The sequence below is a fragment of the Debaryomyces hansenii genome, assembly GCF_000006445.2.
Source record: "Debaryomyces hansenii CBS767 chromosome F complete sequence".
In the NCBI taxonomy this organism is placed as follows: domain Eukaryota; kingdom Fungi; phylum Ascomycota; class Pichiomycetes; order Serinales; family Debaryomycetaceae; genus Debaryomyces; species Debaryomyces hansenii.
The window spans coordinates 675,143-698,433 of NC_006048.2; the positions used below are offsets into that span (position 1 = coordinate 675,143).

General features: G+C 36.6%; 15 protein-coding genes across 15 annotated transcripts; 9 read left to right on the plus strand and 6 right to left on the minus strand. All coding sequences in view use genetic code 12, as the record gives it.

Moving 5' to 3' along the window:
• Positions 1–74: 74 nt before the first annotated feature.
• Positions 75–962, plus strand: DEHA2F07766g (DEHA2F07766p; the record flags this gene model as incomplete). The annotated part of the gene is made up of 1 exon (XM_460698.1): positions 75–962. One exon carries the CDS (start codon positions 75–77, stop codon positions 960–962), a length of 888 nt encoding a protein of 295 aa, XP_460698.1.
• A 102-nt stretch (positions 963–1,064) lies between these two features.
• On the minus strand, positions 1,065–4,838 carry DEHA2F07788g (DEHA2F07788p; the record flags this gene model as incomplete). The annotated part of the gene is made up of 1 exon (XM_460699.1): positions 1,065–4,838. The coding sequence occupies one exon, from the start codon at positions 4,836–4,838 to the stop codon at positions 1,065–1,067; it is 3,774 nt and encodes a 1,257-aa protein (XP_460699.2).
• Positions 4,839–5,572: 734 nt separating this feature from the next.
• Positions 5,573–5,743, plus strand: DEHA2F07810g (DEHA2F07810p; the record flags this gene model as incomplete). Its single annotated transcript, XM_002770723.1, has 1 exon — positions 5,573–5,743. One exon carries the CDS (start codon positions 5,573–5,575, stop codon positions 5,741–5,743), a length of 171 nt encoding a protein of 56 aa, XP_002770769.1.
• Positions 5,744–5,792: 49 nt separating this feature from the next.
• On the minus strand, positions 5,793–6,233 carry DEHA2F07832g (DEHA2F07832p; the record flags this gene model as incomplete). Its single annotated transcript, XM_460700.1, has 1 exon — positions 5,793–6,233. The coding sequence occupies one exon, from the start codon at positions 6,231–6,233 to the stop codon at positions 5,793–5,795; it is 441 nt and encodes a 146-aa protein (XP_460700.2).
• A 217-nt stretch (positions 6,234–6,450) lies between these two features.
• Positions 6,451–7,579, plus strand: DEHA2F07854g (DEHA2F07854p; the record flags this gene model as incomplete). The annotated part of the gene is made up of 2 exons (XM_460701.1): positions 6,451–6,453; positions 6,578–7,579. 2 exons carry the CDS (start codon positions 6,451–6,453, stop codon positions 7,577–7,579), a joined length of 1,005 nt encoding a protein of 334 aa, XP_460701.2.
• Positions 7,580–7,742: 163 nt separating this feature from the next.
• DEHA2F07876g (DEHA2F07876p) lies at positions 7,743–9,116 on the plus strand (the record flags this gene model as incomplete). Its single annotated transcript, XM_460702.1, has 1 exon — positions 7,743–9,116. The coding sequence occupies one exon, from the start codon at positions 7,743–7,745 to the stop codon at positions 9,114–9,116; it is 1,374 nt and encodes a 457-aa protein (XP_460702.1).
• A 66-nt stretch (positions 9,117–9,182) lies between these two features.
• DEHA2F07898g (DEHA2F07898p) lies at positions 9,183–10,001 on the minus strand (the record flags this gene model as incomplete). The annotated part of the gene is made up of 2 exons (XM_460703.1): positions 9,183–9,888; positions 9,952–10,001. 2 exons carry the CDS (start codon positions 9,999–10,001, stop codon positions 9,183–9,185), a joined length of 756 nt encoding a protein of 251 aa, XP_460703.2.
• Positions 10,002–10,176: 175 nt separating this feature from the next.
• DEHA2F07920g (DEHA2F07920p) lies at positions 10,177–11,595 on the plus strand (the record flags this gene model as incomplete). Its single annotated transcript, XM_460704.1, has 1 exon — positions 10,177–11,595. One exon carries the CDS (start codon positions 10,177–10,179, stop codon positions 11,593–11,595), a length of 1,419 nt encoding a protein of 472 aa, XP_460704.2.
• A 119-nt stretch (positions 11,596–11,714) lies between these two features.
• Positions 11,715–12,386, minus strand: DEHA2F07942g (DEHA2F07942p; the record flags this gene model as incomplete). The annotated part of the gene is made up of 1 exon (XM_002770724.1): positions 11,715–12,386. The coding sequence occupies one exon, from the start codon at positions 12,384–12,386 to the stop codon at positions 11,715–11,717; it is 672 nt and encodes a 223-aa protein (XP_002770770.1).
• A 658-nt stretch (positions 12,387–13,044) lies between these two features.
• Positions 13,045–13,560, minus strand: DEHA2F07964g (DEHA2F07964p; the record flags this gene model as incomplete). The annotated part of the gene is made up of 1 exon (XM_460706.1): positions 13,045–13,560. One exon carries the CDS (start codon positions 13,558–13,560, stop codon positions 13,045–13,047), a length of 516 nt encoding a protein of 171 aa, XP_460706.2.
• Positions 13,561–14,040: 480 nt separating this feature from the next.
• Positions 14,041–17,496, plus strand: DEHA2F07986g (DEHA2F07986p; the record flags this gene model as incomplete). The annotated part of the gene is made up of 1 exon (XM_460707.2): positions 14,041–17,496. One exon carries the CDS (start codon positions 14,041–14,043, stop codon positions 17,494–17,496), a length of 3,456 nt encoding a protein of 1,151 aa, XP_460707.2.
• A 212-nt stretch (positions 17,497–17,708) lies between these two features.
• DEHA2F08008g (DEHA2F08008p) lies at positions 17,709–18,722 on the minus strand (the record flags this gene model as incomplete). Its single annotated transcript, XM_002770725.1, has 1 exon — positions 17,709–18,722. One exon carries the CDS (start codon positions 18,720–18,722, stop codon positions 17,709–17,711), a length of 1,014 nt encoding a protein of 337 aa, XP_002770771.1.
• A 160-nt stretch (positions 18,723–18,882) lies between these two features.
• Positions 18,883–19,743, plus strand: DEHA2F08030g (DEHA2F08030p; the record flags this gene model as incomplete). Its single annotated transcript, XM_460709.1, has 1 exon — positions 18,883–19,743. The coding sequence occupies one exon, from the start codon at positions 18,883–18,885 to the stop codon at positions 19,741–19,743; it is 861 nt and encodes a 286-aa protein (XP_460709.1).
• A 406-nt stretch (positions 19,744–20,149) lies between these two features.
• DEHA2F08052g (DEHA2F08052p) lies at positions 20,150–21,931 on the plus strand (the record flags this gene model as incomplete). Its single annotated transcript, XM_460710.1, has 1 exon — positions 20,150–21,931. One exon carries the CDS (start codon positions 20,150–20,152, stop codon positions 21,929–21,931), a length of 1,782 nt encoding a protein of 593 aa, XP_460710.2.
• Positions 21,932–22,508: 577 nt separating this feature from the next.
• DEHA2F08074g (DEHA2F08074p) lies at positions 22,509–22,973 on the plus strand (the record flags this gene model as incomplete). The annotated part of the gene is made up of 1 exon (XM_460711.1): positions 22,509–22,973. One exon carries the CDS (start codon positions 22,509–22,511, stop codon positions 22,971–22,973), a length of 465 nt encoding a protein of 154 aa, XP_460711.1.
• Positions 22,974–23,291: the final 318 nt, after the last annotated feature.

Sequence of the window (23,291 nt, forward strand, 5' to 3'; positions counted from 1 at the left end):
TAACTGATTGAATACCAATTTTTAAGCTATAATTGTTTGAGTTTCGAAGAATTTGCGTTCATTAGTCGGGATAGATGGCAGTAGAAGGTGATATTAGGCACGTTGCAGTTCTTGTATGTGATACTCCCATTAGTGGGATCACTGAAAAGTTTGGCGATTTTGGTGATAATGTTGTTGATTTATTACAAAACGCTGGAAACTGTCAATATCCCATGGTGAAATACCAGGTAGCTTTTGATTCTAATGAAGAAGCTAGTTATCAGGGGGATTTGAGGAGGGTTTACGAGAGATTAACGGACCAAATGATGGGAGGTTTTGTTCAGGGTGTTATTGTGAGCGGATCAAGAAGCGATTCGTTTGCACGGGAGGTTCCATGGATCGAGAAACTTGATGAATTTCTCAAATATGTTTTTACGTTGGAACGCTTCCCTGTAGTTGGTATCTGCTTTGGTCATCAAATGATAGCAAAACTCTTAGGCTGTAAGGTCGGTAGAAATTCACCAGAAAATGGTTGGGAATGTGGAACTACTACTATCAATTTGAATACGGATATTTTGGCCATTAAGGACTCGCCATTTCTCAATGTGTTGAAAACAGATGATAGTGGAGCTGTTATTGATCACTTGAATGTAGTTGAGTTTCATCAAGATATTGTTTATGGATTGCCACCACCAGCAGTCTTCGAGAAAAGAAAGACCAATATTATGTCTATTGGTTCGTCCAACAAATGTTCAATTCAAGGGTTAATAACTGAATCTGGCCCATTGAAGATATTGACTTTTCAAGGTCACCCAGAATTTAGTACTGAAGAGGCTAAAGAATTTTTGAAAAAGAATTTTGAAATGGGTTTACTTGACAAAAAGCTTTTTGAGAAATGTACCTATAATACGAGCATATTAAATAATCAAGGCTTTTTGCTTGGAAAAGTTATTGGTAACTTCATCAATTTATTCAATAAATAGGATAGAAAATTAATAGAAAACTAATAGAAAATTAATAATAACTATATTTTAATGTGTAATTTATATATATACATAGAAATGCGGACTGAAATACTATACCAATTAATCGTCAAATAACTTCTTTGTAGGAGAAACAATTGCAAAACCTTGTAATTTTCCTCCTTTATTATTGCTAAGAATCTTTAAAGGCGAGTTTGAAGTATTATTATGGTTGTTTTGACCGCTGCTAATGGTACGGTTAGGTTCTAATCTTTGAGATAATTTATTATTAATAGAATTCATGTCTTGGACCTTTAATTCTAAATTTTTGATCTTTTCTTGAGCTAATTTTAATTCATAATTATAACTCGAAGATAACTTGGAGACTACCTCTCTCAATTCTTCTCTTTGATTCTTCAAGGTAGAAATTTCAATATGCTCTCTTGATTGATCATATTCATCATCATAGTAATCTTCGTCGTAATCACCACGGCTATTCGCGTTATCATGGTCCGTACAATTGTTAACTAAATTCAACAGCTTATTATTGTTTAGACTACTAACATTTCTTGAGGCTTCAATACGATTCTCTAAGTCCGGTATAACCTTCGATTTCAAATCTGTATTCTCTTCCAACAATTCATTATACTTAATTAATAAATTGCTATCACCAGGGTTTTGTTTCATTTGTGACTCTTCGATCTTATCTTGCAATTGATTAACTAAGTCATTTTTAATCAACAATTGCTTATACAATTCAGTTTTTTCATAATTTAATTTTAAAGGACTTGGTGAAGTTCCATTTTCAGCTAATAATGCATGTTCTTCACATATAAATCTTAATGATCGTTCTTTATTAAGCTTATCTTGCAAATCTGAGATTACCCTCGCCTTTCCAAGTAACTGACTTCGCAATTCGTCACTACTTTCTAGAGGGGAGCTAGAATTATTCTTTAGCCTATTCGCAAATTCTAATTCACGTTTTATCGAAGATGCCAACTCCGTAGTTACTAATTGCAAGTCATTCAATAACTCGCTATTGCAATTCATGATACCTAATTCTTCCTTAGTAAATTTAAGAGGCTTCTCGGGTCTTGACTGTCCAATTGAAGCTGATGACGCTTTTCGGGCTTGAATACCACCTTGATTATAAGAATGGATCGAATTTCTGTTCAGATTAAAGGAAACTTCATCATTAGTAAAGCTTTCATCTTCATCAGCCGACTTTTTGCCCGATTTGGAAAACCTTTTGAAAATGTTTTTAGATTTATTACTAAGTGAAAAGGTTTTCGAAGATCTTCTCTCTTTTCTAGCGGATTCAGGAGCAAATATGTTGTCATCAACTATTGGTGAGCTCAACATATCTGAGGTATTCATATTCCTTATGGCTGACATACGTCTTTCATTACTTGGATCCTTACCTTCAGTTTTAGGATAAACTTGAGCAACATTACTGTCAACTGTTTGAGCCTTATCATTATAATTGGTGTTTGATATATTTGAATTATGTGTTGTAGGAGGAGTTGAGTTTTCATTATTATCCCTTGGAGTACTGGATATGCTTTGATCTGAGGCTTGCTGTGATGCTAAAGGTTCAGCATTAATATTTGCTCTTTCAAACGACGTTGGGTTAGCATTATTTTGTGATTGTACAAGAGAAGATAGCGAACTATAGTTACTGGTTTCGTCTAACATTTGCTTAGGCTGGCTGAAAGATCCTTCCAGATTGAGATCTTCGTTTGTTGTATTGGTAGCATTGGTGCCATAATCACTATTTGTTGGAGAGGCAGGTAGCTCAGGTAATGTTTTACTCGATTTTCTAGGAGACTCCCTGAATTTATCAAACGCTGTATTAGTGACTAACGATCTAATCGATGGTTGTTTAGAAAGCATGTTTGAATGAGCATCATTAGGCAACGTCGAATTAGAGATCGGTTCAGGAGAACCCCTTCTCTTTAACATATCATTATCATTCTTCATATAATTTTCCTCATTCTCGTTTATATCTTCATAACCAGTATTCTTTAAAAGTGGGCTTTTCTTATTATTATCACCTTTACCTACCTTGGATGGAGAGATTAAATCATTAGCCGTAACGAACACATCCTTATTTAATGAATTAGCAATAGAGCCATTATATTCAGCATTAGCACCAAGTGATTTAAACTTTTCTTGACGTTCATCTAGTTGAGCTAAATCTTCTTCATTAGATGCATCATTTAGCATAGACTCCCGCGCACCTCTAGCTTTCCTTAAGTTGAACGATGGAGAAACGTCATTACCAGTGTTATGTAAGGTCTGTGAGGAATGAGAAAGCCTTCTGGATTCATTTGGTGATTCATCGAACGATGTTTCTTGAATATCAGGTTGCTCGCGGGTCTCACTGTTGAACAAATTCAATTTACGTAATTTCATAGAATTTGACTTCTTTAATGTTGACTTTCTTGAAAGCAGACCAGCGTCATCATGCTCATCGAATTTGTATACCACATCATCGTCATCAATAGTATTATCACCATTATTTTCTCTTCTGTTAGAGGATACTACCTGGTTCTCTTTTGGTGAGTTTGTATTATTTTCATCTTCTTCTTCTAGAACATTCATTAATGAATCATTCGACTTTTGAGCATAATTCTGGTTTGGTTCAGGCGCCATATTTGGATTAGGACCATTTGGCATCGGATGAGGCATGTTCTGCCTTTGTTGCGAGTTACTGAATTGACCAGCATGATTAAACCTTGGATCATTCATAGGATTTCCACCATTTAACGACATCGCTCGTGCGTTTGGATTCATGGTTTGATAACCTCCATATTGCTGTGGGTTCAGTTGTTGCATTTGCTGCATTTGTTGCATATGTTGCATATGTTGCATTTGTTGCATTTGTTGAGGATTTAGTTGTTGCATCTGTTGCATCTGCTGTGGGTGTGGTCGTGGAGTATATTGTTGATTCATAGGGTTACCATTAGTCAAGGACATTGCACGAGGTCCCGGTGGCCCATTTGTCAATGACATAGCTCTTGGTCCTCCAGTAGGTTGCATGTAAGGGCCATTACCGAATGGGGCCCCGTTATTTCTCATAGACATAGTTCTTGGACCATTTTGAGGCATGTATCCACCCTTTCCTGGAGGTGGCATTGGCATACGGTTATTCAAAGACATCGCCCTTGGCCCGTTCGCCATCATTCCATTTGAGTTCAAAGACATTGCTCTAGGTCCGTTGCCATTACCAAATGAGCTCAATGACATTGCACGCGGGTCCGAAGTTTGCTGCATTGGATTTGAACCTGCCAACGACATCGCCCTCGCGTTAGATGCATATGCCATTTTCTTCTGGTGATTCATCTGTTTTCTATACTGGATATTATTGAGGGATTTTCCAGATGCCGACCCGATACCTCCTCCAATTGTGGGTATGAACGGCGTGGAATCCAAATGGGGTCCATTCACTCCGTATTTCCCTCTATCCCTAATATGCGAAATGTCATCGAATGAAACATTCGACCCGTTGGTAAGATCGTTAATATCGGCACCCGTTTCCTCGTCAAACCCTCCATCTCCCTTATTACGGCGAAAGAATTTGTTCATCGTCATGTTCGACTGCGACGTCAACGAAGCCTTTCGTACTCCTTCGTTGGCGCCTTGGTTGGTGAGCGATTCATAACTATTAAGGAACGATGGTTGCGACTGGGCTCCATTGGCCACATATGCTTGTGGATATGCTTGTGGATATTGCTGTTGATATACCCCACCTCCCTGCTCCATTGCCATCTGCTGCTGCATGGGAATTTTGGGCTGTTGTTGTTCATTTAGCACATTGATGTCTAGCTCACTATTCAACAACCGCTGTCTTAGTTTTCCTTTCTGAGTAGCAGTACTAGCCATCTCGCTATCCATAATCTAATCTGCCTCGTCTACTAGCACAAATAGCAAATATTTATTATATAAATATCTCAAATGTAAAATACCGGCTTAGATTCTTTTAAGAGAGCCGTCTAGGTACAATTATTTTCATATTCGACCTTTTTTAGTGCAATGTACGGGATAAGAAGAAACAAATCTGAAGATGCGCGGTGCATGGGTGTGTCGGTGTAGAGAATTAAATGCTAACAACACAGCCTATTGTTCTGGTTGTTCGAGGTGTCCTATTATTGCGACTGCCTGCTGGGTCGGTAAAAGAAAGTACTAGGGCGTGCCGAAGGATCTCAACGCGTAATATTCGAGAGTACGAAAAGTACGAATGCTACATGTTCTAGAAATGTTAGTCAATGGAATTATTTAGGAGAGAATAAAATATGGGGAATATGGCGCCAATAGTATTTTGTTATTTTACACGGGCGCTACAATGCGATACAAATGACCAAGGTATATAGATGAACAGATCAGGGTATGCCGGGTATTAATAAGGTGATAACCGCGAGATGAAATTTGGATGGGAATCTGCGGCCATCCCGCATATTGTGTATTTATGTAATTGCCGAATTGGCTAGCCAGCACCGGAAAGTAAGCCCAACGTTGGTTTTTAGTATTGGTATGTAGTGGAGACGAAATATGCAGGCAGGAGCATAGAAGATTTGAAGCAGGTCCCGTCGGGACGCAAATACAAGATCAAAGATAAACAAAGAGGTGCAATGGTACTGGGACACGGACACCAGGGAAAGCTTGAACAGCCCAATGGATGCAATATTGGACAATATTTATGGAAAATATTGGAACCTTACCATTTGCAAGTGCAATTGAGTCTTTTTTCGATCCACCAACTTTATCAATGGCGTGAGTGCAAGATGAGGACACCACAATAGGCCTTCATCGGGGCACGAGGTCTCAAGTCTCTCCTGTGAGAGAAAGTGTTCAGGTTCCGACTTCGTGGTCCACTACAACTCCAACTATTGTATATCTCTTGCGAAAGAACAACACCCATTTGTCCACAATCAGGTTCTCCTTATCGGTGAAATCGCCTGTGTACCAAGCATTATCCTTCTCCGGGGCGTATGGGTCGCCTGTACGCTTCAATTGCAATTGGTTCAAGCCTAGTAACCTCGAAACGTCCTTTCCCACAAGCTTATGGTACGGCCTTCCTGGCCCGTAATTGGAAACGTTATTGGAAACGTCATAAATGTATCCCTTAATTGCAACATATACTTCTGGCTTGTCTATTCCGTTATAGAGCGATAGCTGGGATCTGGTGTAAATTGGTAACATCTTTATATTTATGCCGTTGTTAAGTTTTTCAAATTCGTTGGGAGTCTTTTCCGAGACTCCATGTTGATGGCTTGTATCCAACGAAGACATTGCTAGTAATAGAATCGATAAATAATATATCCATTCATATATATATATATATATAATGACGCTGGGATTTGGAAAAATAGGCCGTCTACAATGTCTTGGATTCGTACATACTGATCCGATTTAAATTTCAATCTCTATAAAATGTCACAAAACTGTTGTTCATAAAATAAGTATACTCATCTCCATATTCATTCAATAAGGTTCTGAACGTATAGAAATGGTATGTATATTAACTGAATACAGTGTAACACGAGCTTATCATAGAGAGCGTATTCGCAATACCTTTATGACTTGAGTATGAGTTTCTACAAGCTTTTTTTTTGATCTCAAATACTAACCTTCAGGCTAACGAAACGGAGAAGTATCCGATAAATATCCAGAAGCTATTTGCAGTAAAACCACCCCTTGTGTATAAGACGCCGCTAGATTACCCCGCTGAATCAAGATGCACCAATCATATAACATCCGTAAGTTCATTTAGAAATCAATGGCAGCAATATGTGGATGATCTAGTTGAAGCAGAGAAAAACCAACCGCCACCGATAGAGACAATTCAACAGGTACAAATAAGGGAAAAGGGGCGTAAGAAACAGGAATTACAAAAATCATATCAACTACAATTGAACGAGTGGAACGACCCTGAGTTGTTACAGAAAAATGAACAGGAATTCATGAAGGATCCATTCAAGACGGTTTTTATTTCCAGATTGGACTATTTGTTGACAGAGTTGGACATATCAAAGAACTTTAGTAAGTATGGTGTCATTGAATCCATAACTATTGTAAGAGACAAGAAACTGGGTAAATCACGGGGCTATGGGTTTGTAGTTTTTGAACGAGACGAGGACGCCAAAGGTTGCATTAAGGAATTAGCCCCCACCGGGTTGAAAATCCCCGTCGAAAATAAACCTTTCACTAGAACTATACTCGTGGATATGGAAAGAGGTAGACTAGTAAGAAACTGGAAACCTAGAAGGTTAGGTGGAGGATTAGGGGGAAGACATTATACGAGACCAAGTCCTACTCTCTCCAATAATGCCTCAGCAGCAGCATCAGGTAGAAGATTGCATCTATCAAGCAATCCATACCAAAGCACCCCGCTGCAACCATCACACCTGTCTACAAGGTATGCTCCTAGGCCTAGCGCCCCTCGACCTATGGTTGAGAATAGACAGCCACGTCCAGCCGCGTATGGTTCTTACAATAGTCTGGTTGAAAACAACGAATCGGTTCGTGACAAATATGCTAAGTATTCGAGCAACAACGATTCAAACTCCTCTAGTTATCGCTCGCCTAGAACATCGGGCCAAAATAGGTCCATTAGAAGCATTCGACAACGAGAATGATCTTCCTATGGCATCAAATAATTCTTGTATAATAGTAAAATCATAATACGCACTAACCTGTAAATTTTGTAAAAGACACAATTCTCGATTCTATATGAGCTATTATTTATTTGCTATACTGAAGAACATTTAACTCTAATAAGTACTGAAGTATAGAATAAAGATGTCAAATGATACCTCTAACAAGAGAAAGTTAGAGGAAGAAGATCTCAGCGACAACAAAAAAGTGAGACAGGAAAGTCCCGATTCTGTAGTTGACGATTTGAATTATTTGAAAGAGAGCATCAAGCAAGAAATATTCAAGACGTTTGAAGACAGGTTTAATAGGTTAGAGAATGAAATCATACAATTGAAATCTACTTCTAAAGATGATTCTGGTACTTTATCTGAAAGGACTGCGAACGAGGGATCTGTCGATACGCCTCCTGATGAAGCCAGTCTTAAAGTTTCCTCAGGTGTACCTAAATTGCATCCTTTGAATCCTACAGTTGGTGAATTGCCCAAATCGAATTCAAATCCATTTAATGAAATTAAGGGTTTCAAATCGATGGAGAGTAATGAAAAATCTACCGACCCCAAACCATCTAAACATACTTTTGGGGGAAGCTCATTCAAAATCAATACGCCCATGAATTCATTTGTGTCGAATGCCAATCCAGCCGATACTCCTACTGCTCCAAATACTGCTCAATCATCTCCTCAACATGTTTTTGGTGCCACAAGTTCATTTGGAAGCGCTTCTGCTTTTGACGTCGCAAAAAGCAAGAAGAATGTTTTCGAAGCTTTACCATCAAAGACTACAAACGAGATTTCAAAATCTCCTAGTGCTGAAATTTCCAAGAGCAATTCGTCATCAGTGACATCTTCTTTTGGCTCTGGTACATTTGGAGGCAACACAAAATTTAACAACGCATTTCAGAATTCTTTGAAGAAGAAATCATTTTTAGATGATAAAGCAAATAAGGATGGTAAAACTGAAGAAACAGCTGACACGGGAAACACCGCCAAAGAAAAGACTCCGACTACACAACAATATAAGCAGGTTGATTTGACTCCAGTTGGAGAAATCAGAACTGGAGAAGAGAATGAAAAATCCCATTTCACATCCACAGCTAAAATATTCGAATTAAATTTAACTAAAATTTCCGACGGATGGAAAGAAAGAGGTTTAGGTAGGTTGCATTTGAATCAATCCCTTGATGACCCACAAAAAGTGAGATTGGTCATGAGATCTCAAGGATTGCTCAGAGTTGTCTTGAACATGAAAGTGACTTCCGATACTAAGTTGATCAAAGGTTTAGAAGCAAGCTTATCTCCAGGAAAATTTGTTAGATGGAATTCTATTAATGATCAAGGAGCGCCCGTGCAATATTTGCTTAAATTTCCTAACCAAACCATTAGAGACGAGTTGATTGAAAAAGTTGAGAATTTGAAAGAGACTTTTGAAACAGAATCAATGTCAAAGGGTACTGAATCTAGTTCCGGTGTAGAATCGAAGGAAACAAAACCAAATGCTACAGGTGTGAAATGGTTATAGGAACTATTATATATATGTAAAATATAAAATATATTGTATAACAATTCGTGATACTTAAATGTACAATCAATTTTTGATGAATGCGATGCTGCAAATAGTAGACCCTTTGACACCACCGAATTGGAAGCTAGGATAATCTATTTTATTCCATACTGACAAGCTATTAGTCTTATCTTGGGTTATAATTTTTATTAATTCTGATTCAGTAAAATTGCAAGAAGTTATCAACAAAACTGAATTTTGATGCATCAATTGCGATACCTGAGACGCATAGACATCCATACCGATTTTATCACCTAATTCTGAAATGGGGTCTTGGTTGAGTGCTATGGCATCTAGTGTGCCCTTGTCTAATAGAATATCAAACTGAGATGTGTTAGCAGACAAAAATTTATTTTCCTTGGTTAATAAATCCACCTGTTCGAATTGAAATGCAGCCTGAGGATATTTTTGTTTAGCTATTTTAGTAGCAAATTCTACCGAATCAGGAGAGTAGTCAATTCCCATAAAATCAAACTTTATTTGATCTTGGTAATCACATTCTTCTAGGATGTCCTCGTGCAATTGAAATAATAGGTGACCATTACCGGTTCCTAAGTCGACTATTTTGATATTTTCTTGTTTTCCAAACGGTAATTCTTCCCCATTTATTTTATCAATAAGGAATTGTATCATCTTCAGTTCTGCATCTGAATCATCAAACCAACACTCTCCGGTATCCTCCTCATTATCTTGGAAGTTTGCTATCTCCTTCTTGTAAAAACTATTCCAGCTAAATAAAATGTTAGTATTTTGCAACGGAATAAGCAGAAACAAAAAAAAAACTTTAACGTACTATTCTTTCGTTCCTAATTTGGAAGAGTTTAACCTTATTTCATTTGACATGGCGTTTATTTGACGTTCTTTGGTATCTTTAATTTGTGGTTTGATCGCAAGCTCTTCACCTCGACAAAATTAATGTTTGAGAAATTATGTAACCTTTCCATCAAACGCGTTAAACCGTTATAGAAATATTGGATTATACGAAAGAATATCACTAGCTCAAGGTAGTTTTTGAATAATGAACGGTGAAGAACTTGTCCTTAACGACACAGTGGAGAATTCTGACGTTTCAAATGTTGATATGCAATCTGATAAACCCGACGATGTAACAGTAGTTGAACATTCGCCAATTGATCAACAAACAGAAGTCAACTACAGAATTTGGAAAAAGAATGCCCCATTTCTCTATGACTATATAACAACCCATTCCTTGTTATGGCCAAGTTTGACAGTACAATTTTTTCCAGATTTAGAGAAGCCTTTATCTAAGGACGCTATGTTGGATCCATTCCAAGACTTCAAAAAGGCTGATTCAAATGGTTCTAAATCAGAGAATGAAGCGTCCATGCAAAGAATTTTACTTGGTACATTTACTCTTGGCCAATCGACAGACAGTATTTCAATTCTTCAGTTGCCATATTATACTAATTTAAATAAAAATCTCACCATAGATAAACTAGACTATAATCACGAAAAAGAAGAATTTGAATTAACAAAGATAGCAAAGAAGAAAATCAATGTTCTACAGAAGATAAATCATTGGGGTGACGTTAATAAACTGAGATATATGCCCCAAAACCCTGACGTCATTGCAAGTTCTAATAATTTGGGTAACCTAGTGATTTATGACAGAACCAAGCATGCTAGTTTTAAGAATAGTTTGATAGGCGAAGATACGGAAATAAACAAGCCTCAGTTGCATTTAATTAATGAATGGAACCCGTCTGATGCTGATATATTTGCCATTGATTGGAACAAACAAAAAGAAGGCGTGATAATATCAGCGAATATGGAAGGTAATATTAACTTATACGATATTAAAAGTAAATTTACCTCCAAGGATGTGCAGACCATAAATGAATCACAACATTTTGGTAATTCAAATATTGCTATAAACGATATAGAATGGATACCGAACCATGACTCCATTCTCACCTACGTTGATGATCAGGGAAGTATTAAATTACTTGATGTAAGATTACCAGAACATCAACTGTTAGTTCTTCAGCACCAAAAATCAAACAAAGGAATTAACAGTGTGAGTGTTAATCCAGGGAACCAAGCATGTTTAGCTACAGGAGATATTGATGGTATGATAGATGTTTGGGATATTAGATCGTTTGGTTCAGGTAATGCAAACAGTGTATATAATATTAAAAAACAACATGAAGGATCCATTACACAATTGAAATGGCATCCAAAATATCATAATATTTTAGCATCTTCATCTAGTGATAAGCTGGTTAAGATATTTGATTTAAATACAATTGAAGAGGAGGAAGGGCTCATTTTTACTCATGCTGGACATATGTTAGGCGTAAATGATTTAGATTGGTCTTTGCATGACGATTGGATGATGGCAAGTGTTGCAGATGATAATTCTTTACATGTTTGGAAACCTTCGAGTCAAATAGTCAAGCAATACAAATCCATATAGGCGTAGGCCATCTCTACATGTAATATATTTAATAGTCTTTTTTATATTCTAATTCATGACAAACATTTAAGAAAAAACTAAATTTAATTCATGTGTTTCATATATAATATATATTAAATTTAAGCTTTAGCGAATAATTTTTCAACTTCAGCAACTGATTCGGCCAAAATCTTATCTTGGAATTTAGGGTTTTCAACTTCCTTGTTGACCTTTTCTAAGACAGACTTGATCAATTGTTCTTGTTCTAATTGTCTTTGTTGTTGTTCGTATCTAACCCATGAATCTAAAGTAGACTTGGCTTCTTGGGAAACAGCAAGCTTTTGCTTTAATTCAAAAGATTCGGCTTCTAATTGAGCGGTTTCCTTAGAAATAGCAAATAATTGCTTGGTAGTTTCGACAACATCTTTTAATTGAGATACTGAGTCAATTCTTTCCTTGACTGCAGTGACATGCTTGGTACGGGATGTGTTTAATAAATCGTTAACCTTCTTGATTTCACCATCGGCCCATTCAGTGTATAATGGAGCAACGAACTTGGCAGCTAATGCAGCGAAAGCAGTGAAAGTAACGACCAAGATAGTTTCTTCGTGAATGACAAGTATTTCGTTAGAAATACCGTAGATTGCAGCGGCAGCTGAGGTAGCTAAGAAACCAGTCTTGGATAAGTAGTTGTTACCTGGCATAGCATCAACAATAGAGTTGGCCTTTTGCTTTGGCTCAACTGGGGTAGACATATAACGTAAACCAATTCTAGAAATTGTTAGTATATACGAACAAAACTTCGTTTTCATCTCGATCGGATATTCATCGTGAAGGTCATCAATTCCGTTCATTCTACTCTTATAATTAACAGTTTCTCATCTTGACTACAATGTATCCTGTTTCCATTCTGATTGAACTTCCTTGTATGTATTCATTATCCTTGATTATTCAGGCATTAATAAGACCAGTTCCCTAATTTATCTTCTTACTCAAACACATTCAGTACCACTATCCAGTTTAATATATTCATCACAATTGAATTCTAAATCCCCAATTTCTTATATATTTCTTCTTCACTTTACACCAGATGAAAATACTCGGATGAAAATCTTATTCAAAAAAACATTCAACATACGGAGCTGGACGAATAGCCATTCTAAGAGCTGGACGAGCAGCAGCTTTCGTAGCAATTCTGTTAATCATAGACATTATTGAATATATTTCCTATAAAAGCTGTACAAGAAAACAGTTCCGTGATATCAGAACTCTTTTTCACTATAGACTATTTTCAAGACGGACGAGGATCGGGTTGAAAAATCAAATTTGATTGGCGCATTTGTAGACTTCCTAATTCGGAATCAAATGTTATACTTCGCGTTTTGCGATTCTACAGGCCCCAGTAATTCTATTCCTCAAGGCTTTTTACCTTCAATCATTGATTGACATTCTCTGCATCTAGAAACCAGTCTAGTGTATGGAATTTTGATACTTGGTTTGTAATATCCTATTTATTGCTTGATTTGTCTTCGTATCTGCTTTGTTGAAATAGTACGCTAGGTCCGCTTTCAAATCCTTGCTATGGTACGCCGACTCATGCTTCTCCAATGGAGATCCTTCATCCTGCCCACTAGAGGCCTCGTCGGCCTTATGTCTGATACCTTGTAGTATATCGCGCTGTATTTGTGATGCTAATACCTCAACCGTCTCATTATTCGAAAGCGCTAATGTTGGAGGATTCTTGATTCCCGAAACTGCATCTCTTGTTTCTAAATCAAAATTACGAGACCTTATAGAGCTGTTATTTGTATCGTGTATAATGTCTTCATTAGTTGAATTGACTGGTGTAGCGCCGTTAGTATTTTGATCAAGAATTGATTGCGTTTGCACGTCACCAGTAGACTCTTTTTCGAGTTTTCTGTCCTCCCTTAACTTGGATAGACGTGACTTCCTACTATTTGCCTGTTCATTCAACGAAAGCAGCATTATCTATGGTGTTGTATGATTGATACAGAACAAAAGAATTCCTAAGTACTACAGATTTAGTTTTCATATTGGGCATCGGACACTACCCTCTTGCAACCAAAATATTTCTAAATACCTTGCCAGCGGCTAACAGTATATTATAAAGTCATAATATCAAGCGCCAATTGAACAAAATAATTCTGATGGGGTCTATAATCAGAATAAATGGCCTAGACATATCTGAGGAAGAAGAAAGAGAATGTGCTGGAGGTAAATATTACCCTTGAAATCAACTTTAGATTCAACATGCATTACTAACTGGCTTCAGAGAAGGTTAGTTTACCAAATAGTAAAGTGCACGATTTAAGGCAATCACAAGCGGATAGCTATATTATAGGAGATTCAAGTTCGGTTTCGAGTAAAGATGGAGGAATATCCACACCCACGCCGTTATGTTCACGCCGTTTTCCAGGAAAGGTGAGAAGGACCAATAAAGTTTTCATGCCTTTTACACCTCCCAGATTTATGCTGAATACAGGAAACTCAGGTATTCAAGAATTCGCTTTGGGTTTAAGTACACCATTATCTGGTATTAATCTGAATAACAGTGCATTATCTGGTTCTCGGTGTCATACGTACCGATCGGGTACCTTAGGAATAGGGAGAATTCGAGAACCAGTCTTCAATTTTGATACGAGTCATATTTTTGGTGATCATTACAGTCTCAATTGCCCACCAGTTCGTAGAAAACCTTCGATTCCAATTAGATCGGTTAAAAGATTCGACTTAAGAAAACAGGCCGATAAAGGAATTAACTTCTCTGATTTTTCCTCCTCTTCTGAAGGGAATGAAACTTTGGATGTTTCTCAGAAAAGCACATTAATGTCTACAAATCAGCCCGTACTATCGACGTCTATATTGCCAGAGAAATACCGGTCAATATTTAGTTTCAGCCATTTTAACAAAATGCAATCAGAGTCATTCGAAACTATCTATAATTCAGATCATAACTGCGTAATAAATGCCCCAACGGGTTCGGGGAAGACTGTATTGTTTGAATTGGCAATGCTCAGGTTATTCTATTTCTCCAATACGAATAATAAAGTTCTTTATTTGGCGCCTAGTAAAGCCTTATGTGCCGAAAAGTATAATGATTGGGTTGGTAAATTTTCTTTCTTAAGCATTACTATTGGTGTTTTGACCAGTGAAACATCATTAGAAGAAGCAGAAGATGTTAAAAGGTCCAATATAATTATCTCAACACCTGAAAAATTAGACCTATTAACAAGAAGGTTATCTAACTATGATAAATTATTAAATGACGTAAAATTAATCGTGATAGATGAAATACATATTTTGAAAGATACCAGGGGGTCTACATTGGAGGTCGTAACAACTAGAATTAACAAAATGTGCAGTAAAGTTAGAATTATCGGAGCATCGGCATCGGCCCCGAATTTATATGATATGTCAATTTGGTTGAGAAAGAAAGATGATTTGAATCCAGCTATAACTTTAAATTTTGATGATACTTATAGGTCTGTTCAACTAGATAAAATAGTTCTAGGTTATGCCTCCCAAAAGGATAAAGATTTTCACTTTGATCAATTTCTTCATTCAAAATTAGTTGGAGTCATAAGACATTATGGGAAAAACAAACCAACGTTGATATTTTGTCCTACAAGAAATAGCTGTATAGAAACGGCCAAATATTTGAATGATAATTTTGATCGCAATCTATGCTCCCAAAATTCTCGGATTCAGTTTGACGAAAAAGAGTTGTTGGTATACGCAGCTCATGGAATTGCATTCCATCACGCTGGATTGTCTTCTGATGATCGAAAGAAAATTGAATTATTATTTATTGAAGGAAAATTGAATATTTTGTGCTCCACATCAACCCTATCTCTGGGTGTTAATTTGCCAACCTATTTGGTAATTATAAAAGGAACAAAGCGCTGGTATAGTGGTTCTTTTCACGAATATAAAGAAACGGATGTTTTGCAAATGATTGGGCGGGCCGGACGACCGCAATTTGAAACCAGGGGCAAGGCAGTTATCATGACTACTGAAAATCAAAAAGACAAATATCAGAGACTCTTGAAGGGTATACTTAAAGATGGCTCGGAAAAGATAGAAAGTTGTTTACATTTGAATTTGGCTCAGCATTTGGTGGCAGAGATATCACTAGGTACCATAGGAAGTATAGACGACACGTTACAGTGGTTAAAATCAACTTTTTTCTTCATTCGTTTCACTTCCAACCCTTCGTATTATAAAGAAATATCATCCTTTCATGCACTGGAACCCAATAAGAGGTTACATCATTTTTGCCAAAAATACTTGGACAGCTTAGTAAATGAAAGGATTGTTTCTCCTATATCCAGTGGTGGTTTCCGGTGCACAGAATATGGAGACGTGATGACGAAATACTATATACTATATCCTACTATGAGGAATATAATTCGGAGCAAAGCTGGAAATACATTATTAGATGTATTGACCATTTTCTCTCGCTCCTCAGAGTTTTCGGAATTTAGTATAAAGTATAACGAAAAGAAGCTATATAAGGCTATTAATCTGTCACCTTATATCAGATTCCCTTTACATTCCACAGAATTTCAAGATAGTGACAAAGTGATGTTGTTATTGCAGTATGAACTATGTGGATTGGATTTCCCGAATAGTCCAGAATTAATGAAATTATATTATTCTTTTGAAGGAGACAAGTGCTATGTTTTCAAGCAAGCAAGTAGAATAATACGTTGTATGATTGATGTTTTTAGATACAAGAAAGATTGTGTATCACTACTTAATACCTTAAGGTTTTCGAGGTGTGTTGCAGGTAGATGTTGGGAAAATTCCGTGACTGAACTTAAACAATTAGATGGAATTGATGAAGAATGTATCAAAAAACTTCGAAAGAACAACATAAGCGGATTTGCAGAAGCTAAATATTTAAGTCAACTGCAATTAGAATATTTTCTAGGTATAGAACCTGGTACTGGCAAAAATATTGCTCAGAGTCTTCAGTCTCTTCCGAAGTTCAAGATTAATGCAACATTAGCGTCTAACAAAGTACGCACGGATCTCGAAACACTAGAAATAAGCTTGATTGTTTCAATTGGTATAGATAATATGGAGAGGGGTAATTCGAAAATAAAGCATAACTTCATTAATACTATTATTGGTCTTTCTACTGGTGAGCTTTTAGACTTCAGGAGAATTGCAATATTGGAGTTGGTTGAGGGTAACATAAATTCGTTCCGATTAACAGCTAATGTGACAGATCGCCAACAAAAGATTCATTGCCATATTCTCTCAGAAGACATGGTTAACATCGATGCAAGATATGTTCTTTCTCTTGATATAATAGAAGAATGGAAATTCGATAATCTAATGAATCAAAAATCGAGATATGAGTCTGAATATAATTCGACCACCATTAAAGAAATTGATAATGTTCTAACTCAATACCTGAAGTCTGATTCGGAATCTGATTTAGATAGCGAGGATTTAATTTTAGATCCTGTTAAAAGTATTCGTTCTACCGTTGAAGTATCAAAAGAGAAATGTAACTTGAGAGACAAGCCTTATCGATTGAACGCTATTCGCAAACTAAGATTAGACGGAAATTACGAGTGTAATCATCTTTGTAAAGATAAAACCAAATGTCGCCATTTCTGCTGCAGAGACGGTATTCCAAAAGTAAAGAAACAGCGAAATACTAATAAGCATGTTGAAATAGAATCCAATAATTGCGATTCAAGATTAACAGCATCATGTTCATCCTTTGACATTTCCCAAATAGCAAGATCACAAACGAGTCGTCCAAATGGTCCCAGTTTCCAATCTCAAGACTACTTATCCCTGCCAAATCACAAGAGAAAGAAGATAAGACTTGGTCAGAGAGTAGGCATATTCAACCTGAACAACGGTGGATTGTTTGATTATTAGCAGGGCACAAATAGCTCTATGTCCTTTCGGAAAACATACTAGACAGTATTTAAATCAAATTGAAGTTTATACATTTCATAAAATACCGCCTATCATTGTTGAAAGTGTAGTCTTGCAGCTACAGATTTACAATAATCTACGAAAATGCTATTGATAAATAATTAAATACATATTACGCTACTTATAATACGTGCTTCAAAATCATGCAACTATCACAATGATCCACCTACGTAATTCTCAGCAATATCAACTAAAAACGTATCTGATATAACCATATGATCTTCTTCAATCTCTAAGAATGCAAGCTTCCCATTCTCGTTCATAGTTCTAAGCCCTAGCAAATCATTCTCATACAATGATGTTTTATCAAATGGTATGGTCTTATCATAAATTGTATCCCAATCATTGAAACCAGCACTCTCTTTGGGAACTAGAGTGGTATCCTTCGTGAAAACAACCATAACGAACTTACTTAATTTGTTAAGATTCTTTGCATAGGCTGGATTAGATTTTTGAGCCAACTCATTGTTTACATCTGCTAAGAAATTCGAATGGGATACATAGTTATCATATTCGTAAGGGTCCCGGAAATACTGAGCAGGTATTATAGATTTCTGTATATTTTCATGCCACACCTGCCTTTTAAGAATTGCATTCTTCCTTTTACACAACCAGTCATTAGGTTTACACATAGGAAGTTCCAGAACACCCATATGTGGTGACCCAAATGTTATAAGGTTGTTCACCGATACACTGGAACATCGCTGTACCAATGCCCTCATAAATAACCCTCCCTGAGAAAATCCGATTGCATCGAACCCTTCCTTCAACTCGGGGATAGCTGATAATTGTTCACACACATATTCCACTTCTTTATTTGCATCTCCGAATAATGTTTTCTCCTGGTCTTTAGAAGGTTTTGCATCTAGAAAAATTGGATATATAAACATATCAGGATACCGTTGGTTGAATATGGATACTACATCTACCATTCCCGATGAATTGTAATTATCACCAAGTCCATGCCATATAACTAATGGTCGACGTCCATTAATCTTATATACTTCCTGTTCATTTTCAGGTATTAAGTCTACTTCAACATATTGTGGGGAATATTTCAAATTTGTCTGAACCTTTGGTATCCCGGGCGTTGTATTCTCAAGGACGATTTCTGAAGCAAATTTTTGTAGTGATAGAGCTTTCAATAGAAGATGACCTATATGCATTTTCTTGTAAAAAGAGATATGTTGTATGATATATATGTATATGACTTCGTAGGAGAATAATCTCATATATTATGTTACACGTGAAAACTGGCAATGAGCATCTCAAAAAGTGCTAAAAATTTATAACTATGTACTGATCATAGCACTCTCATCAAAAAGCATGGTATCTTCGTTCATCTTAGGTCAGTCCGCATTGGCGGATGGTACGAAATCGGCCAAGTCATTAGCCAGTCATATCGGAAAAGAAAATGGACCAACCCATCACGAAGCCGTATATTTAATAATTAATACCAAAATATATCTCACTAAAATAAAAGACTATACTCCCAGAATTATTCCGTTAAGTAAGGGATTGGATAAATTAGAAAATAAATCAGTATTGTTAGTAACCAAAGATCCATCTTTGCCCTATCGTGATGCATTAACGAAAAAAGATTCGCCTACAGAAGATGTTTTCAACCAAATATATACCTTAACTAAATTGAAGCACATATCTAAAGATCCCAAAAAATTGACGAAACTTTTCAAAGAATTTGACATTATTGTTGCGGATAATAGAGTACACAAGTTCTTGCCAGATATCTTAGGAGCTCGATTTTACGTTAAAAATAAGAAAATACCTTTCATGGTCCAAATGGCCAAGCCTGACAAAGATGCCAGATTGTCGAAGGGAAAGAAGTCTACAAAGCTAAAGGATGACAGATGTGAGCCGGAGTACGTTAGATATCAAATGAAATCTATAGTGAGAAATGCCTCATATATTCCATCAGCTACAGGAACATGCATCTCTGTTAAGATAGGTTATAGTGACTGGAAACCAGAGGAATTATTGACCAATGCTAACGATGTAATAAAGTATTTGGTCGAGCCAAAATTTCTTCCTGTTGGAGGATTGTTAAGAACTCCCAAAAACTTAGTTAGCGTTCATATTAAGACTAGTGAAAGTATAAGTTTACCTATTTTCAAGCAGAAAGAAGACATAAAGGAAGAAGATGATGACGATAGTGACTTGGATTTTTAGTGGTCGAATTGTAATTTAGAAAGCATTTGGTATATTCCTGGCATTTCGGCGATTAAGGAAGATTTTTACTAAAATATACTTCAATAACCCGAATACACATCATTGTAGCTGTATAATAAACATTTAATATCATATATTTCTGCTAAAATCATTTATTTCAATACTTGAATCATATGACGTAGTTGCGAAAATAGGGAAAAAGGCTTCTCCCGGCTATCAAAAAATTTAGACTTTATAAATATCTTCTACAGACAATAGTTTTTCCTTTCTCTTGCTCAAACATATGGTCTAAGGTATTTTGAAAGATAACATATCGTTTTAACACCAATTAAAAGGCTGGTTTCTCTTTTTCTAGAAGTTAGCATAGAAATTGCATAAATAAAATTTTCATTTAATGTACTGAACTATGGAAAATTCACAATCTTTGGGTTCGACGTCACAAAATGCATCTAGTGGTGGGTCTAAACCAATAAGAACTTCGATACTGTCGTTTACGAATCATTTCAATTTGAGGAAACTGGCACCAGGAAAGCTTTTAAATTCTTTGATGCATGATATGGAAGATCAAGAAGTTGAGATAGAACATTTCAAATATAAGCAAGAATTGGAGAGAAAATTATCTGTTACGTCAGTAATTGGTTTGGGTTTCGGAATAGTGGGGGTAGTTTTTGGTTTATCCTCTACGATATGGATTTCACTTATTGATGGGGCCAACGTTACAATTCTATATGGCTGGGTAATCACAGCATTTTTCTCTACTTGCGTTGTTCTAAGTCTAAGTGAAATCGTCTCGAAATACCCTACATCTGGAGGTGTTTATCATTTTAGTGCTCTATTAAGCAATGAGAAGTATTCGTCTGTCTGTTCTTGGTTTACTGGATGGTTTCTCATTATCGGGAACTGGACATATGCTGTTAGCATAATGTTTGCCGGATCTCAATTTATATTGTCTATCTTTGGCTTAAAAGACGCCTATTATAAAGAAGATGCGTTCCTCGTGTTGGCTGTTTATTTCACTTTGTTGACCTTCTGTGGTTTTGTCAATTTCAAATTCGCCAAATTTTTAGAAAAGATTAATAAAGTTTGCATTATATGGTCCATTTCAACAGTTTTGACTATTGATTTTCTTTTAATATTTTTTGCAAAGAAAACCAATTCAATAGAAGAAATATTAACGAGATTTGATAATACTCGTTCTGGATGGCCAGATCCTTTGGCCTTTATGGTAGGGTTACAGAGCCCATCATTTACTTTATCTGGGTATGGTATGATCTATTCTATGACGGACGAAGTAAAGAATCCAGAAAGAAATATGCCTAAGGGTACGATTAGCGCTATTTTATTAGCGGGGCTAACTGGAATTATCTTCATCATTCCTATATTAACCATACTACCAGAGCTTACATTATTGTTAGACGAAACTCCGGAAATTATGCCAATTGACTTAATATTCAAATTTGCTACTGAGTCATATTTGATATCATTTTTATTGGTGCTTCTTTTAGTAGGAACTGTTTTCTTTCAGGCAATTGCTGCATTAACTACGGCCTCCAGAACAACATATGCTTTTGCTCGTGATGGAGGGTTGCCCTTCAAAAACTATTGGGTCGAAGTTAATTCTATTGAAGAATCCATCATTCCGAAGAACGCACTATTTTTATCGATGAGTGTCTGTGGGGCATTATCATTGTTGTCCTTGTTCTCTTCATCCGCATTCAATGCATTTATGGGGTCGTCAGTTATTTCTCTTGCTTTGGCAAATGGAATTCCTATTCTTTGCTTGATGCTTAACAAAAGGAAGAAAATCCATGGCGCTGCATTCCGCTTAAAAGGATTTGGATGGCTCGTCAACGGCTTATCCATTTTTTGGGTAGTTCTACTGTTCATAATTCTATGCTTACCACCGGTCATTAAGGATCTTACGTGGTTTACCATGAACTACGCCATAGTTGTAATTCTTGGTTTTGCAGGGTTTGCCTCTTTAGGATATAGGATATGGGGAGTTGGAAGCTTCGAGGGTCCTCAAATTGACCACGACTATTTTGAACTCCAGGACTTGGTTCGTAAGGATTTTTCGGTGGATGATTCGTATGTTCAGGGCATTGACGACCAGGACGATGACGACAATGCGATTGCAGGCTCTTCCGATGTGCAAACAGACCTCGATAAGCCAAATGAAGGCCCTTAGTATTATGGACAGAAAGTTGTCAATTGCGAATTAATTTGGATGCGAATCTTCCTTGTGTTTCTTACATTTTCGATATAGATATTATACACTTATATATACATGTAATATAGTTTAACTGATTTCTTGTTAACGACTTTTATTATCTGACTTTCAATTTGTATGACTCGATTTGGTTTGTCAGGCATAGTAATAAAAAGGAACAGCCAAAGGTTTACAATATTATACAATATTATGCAACATCTCAAAATATTAAAAGAAACGTTTCAAACATAACAAGTTATTTCACTTCACAACACCGCTACTACCAGCACCCTATTTGGCTCTTGGGACACCACAGCTGCATGAACGAACTTATACCCATATTGATGCCATTTTGCAGCATAACCCATTAGAGAAGACTAGTTAGTACTGGTTTCTGATATACGCGTAAGATATGAGGACCAGTGTAAAATTGGTACTGAAAATTTTTTGATCTTTCTGTATGGAAAATCCGAGTAATAGATAGAAAGTAGGTATTCAGTAAGTATATATAGTACTTTAGCTTGAATATCATTCATACAACATAATATAATTAATAATGTCTGCCGATCATACGAGAGATCCATGTCCTATTGTCATTTTAAATGATTTCGGTGGTGCCTTTTCCATGGGTGTCATTGGTGGTTGCGTCTGGCATGGTATCAAAGGTTTCCGTAACTCCCCATACGGAGAAAGAGGATACGGTTCTATATCAGCTATCAAGTCGCGTGCACCAGTTGTTGGTGGTAACTTTGGTGTTTGGGGTGGTTTATTCTCCACGTTCGACTGTTCTGTCAAGGCCGTGAGAAAGAGAGAAGATGCCTGGAATGCTGTCATTGCTGGTTTTTTCACCGGTGGTGCCTTGGCCATCAGAGGTGGATGGAGACACACCAGAAACTCAGCTATCACTTGTGCTTGTTTGTTAGGTGTTTTCGAAGGTGTCGGTATGATGATGCAAAGAGTCATGGCCCAACCTACAGTAGCACCAGCATACCCTGAAGAAGCTGCTCCATTAGCGGCTTAAGCATTCATGATGCACCAATTACCAGCTCCTGTTTCACCACCCCCTTCCTAACATCTACTCCATTGCCACCCATCCTTACATTATATCAACGAGAGAAATGAGTCACAATAAAATCTTGTATATACTTGCTGTATTTTTCATATTTAATTTTTCTACATCACAAAGCTATACGAATATACAATAGTTTACGTTACCATAAGACTAATTGTCGTTCTAATTTCCTAGTAGAGTCCTAATGTAGTATATATGGTAGTACGTCAGTATGTTTAGACATTTCACGTGACTGTATATAAATTATCGAGAGTCAACCTTTACACC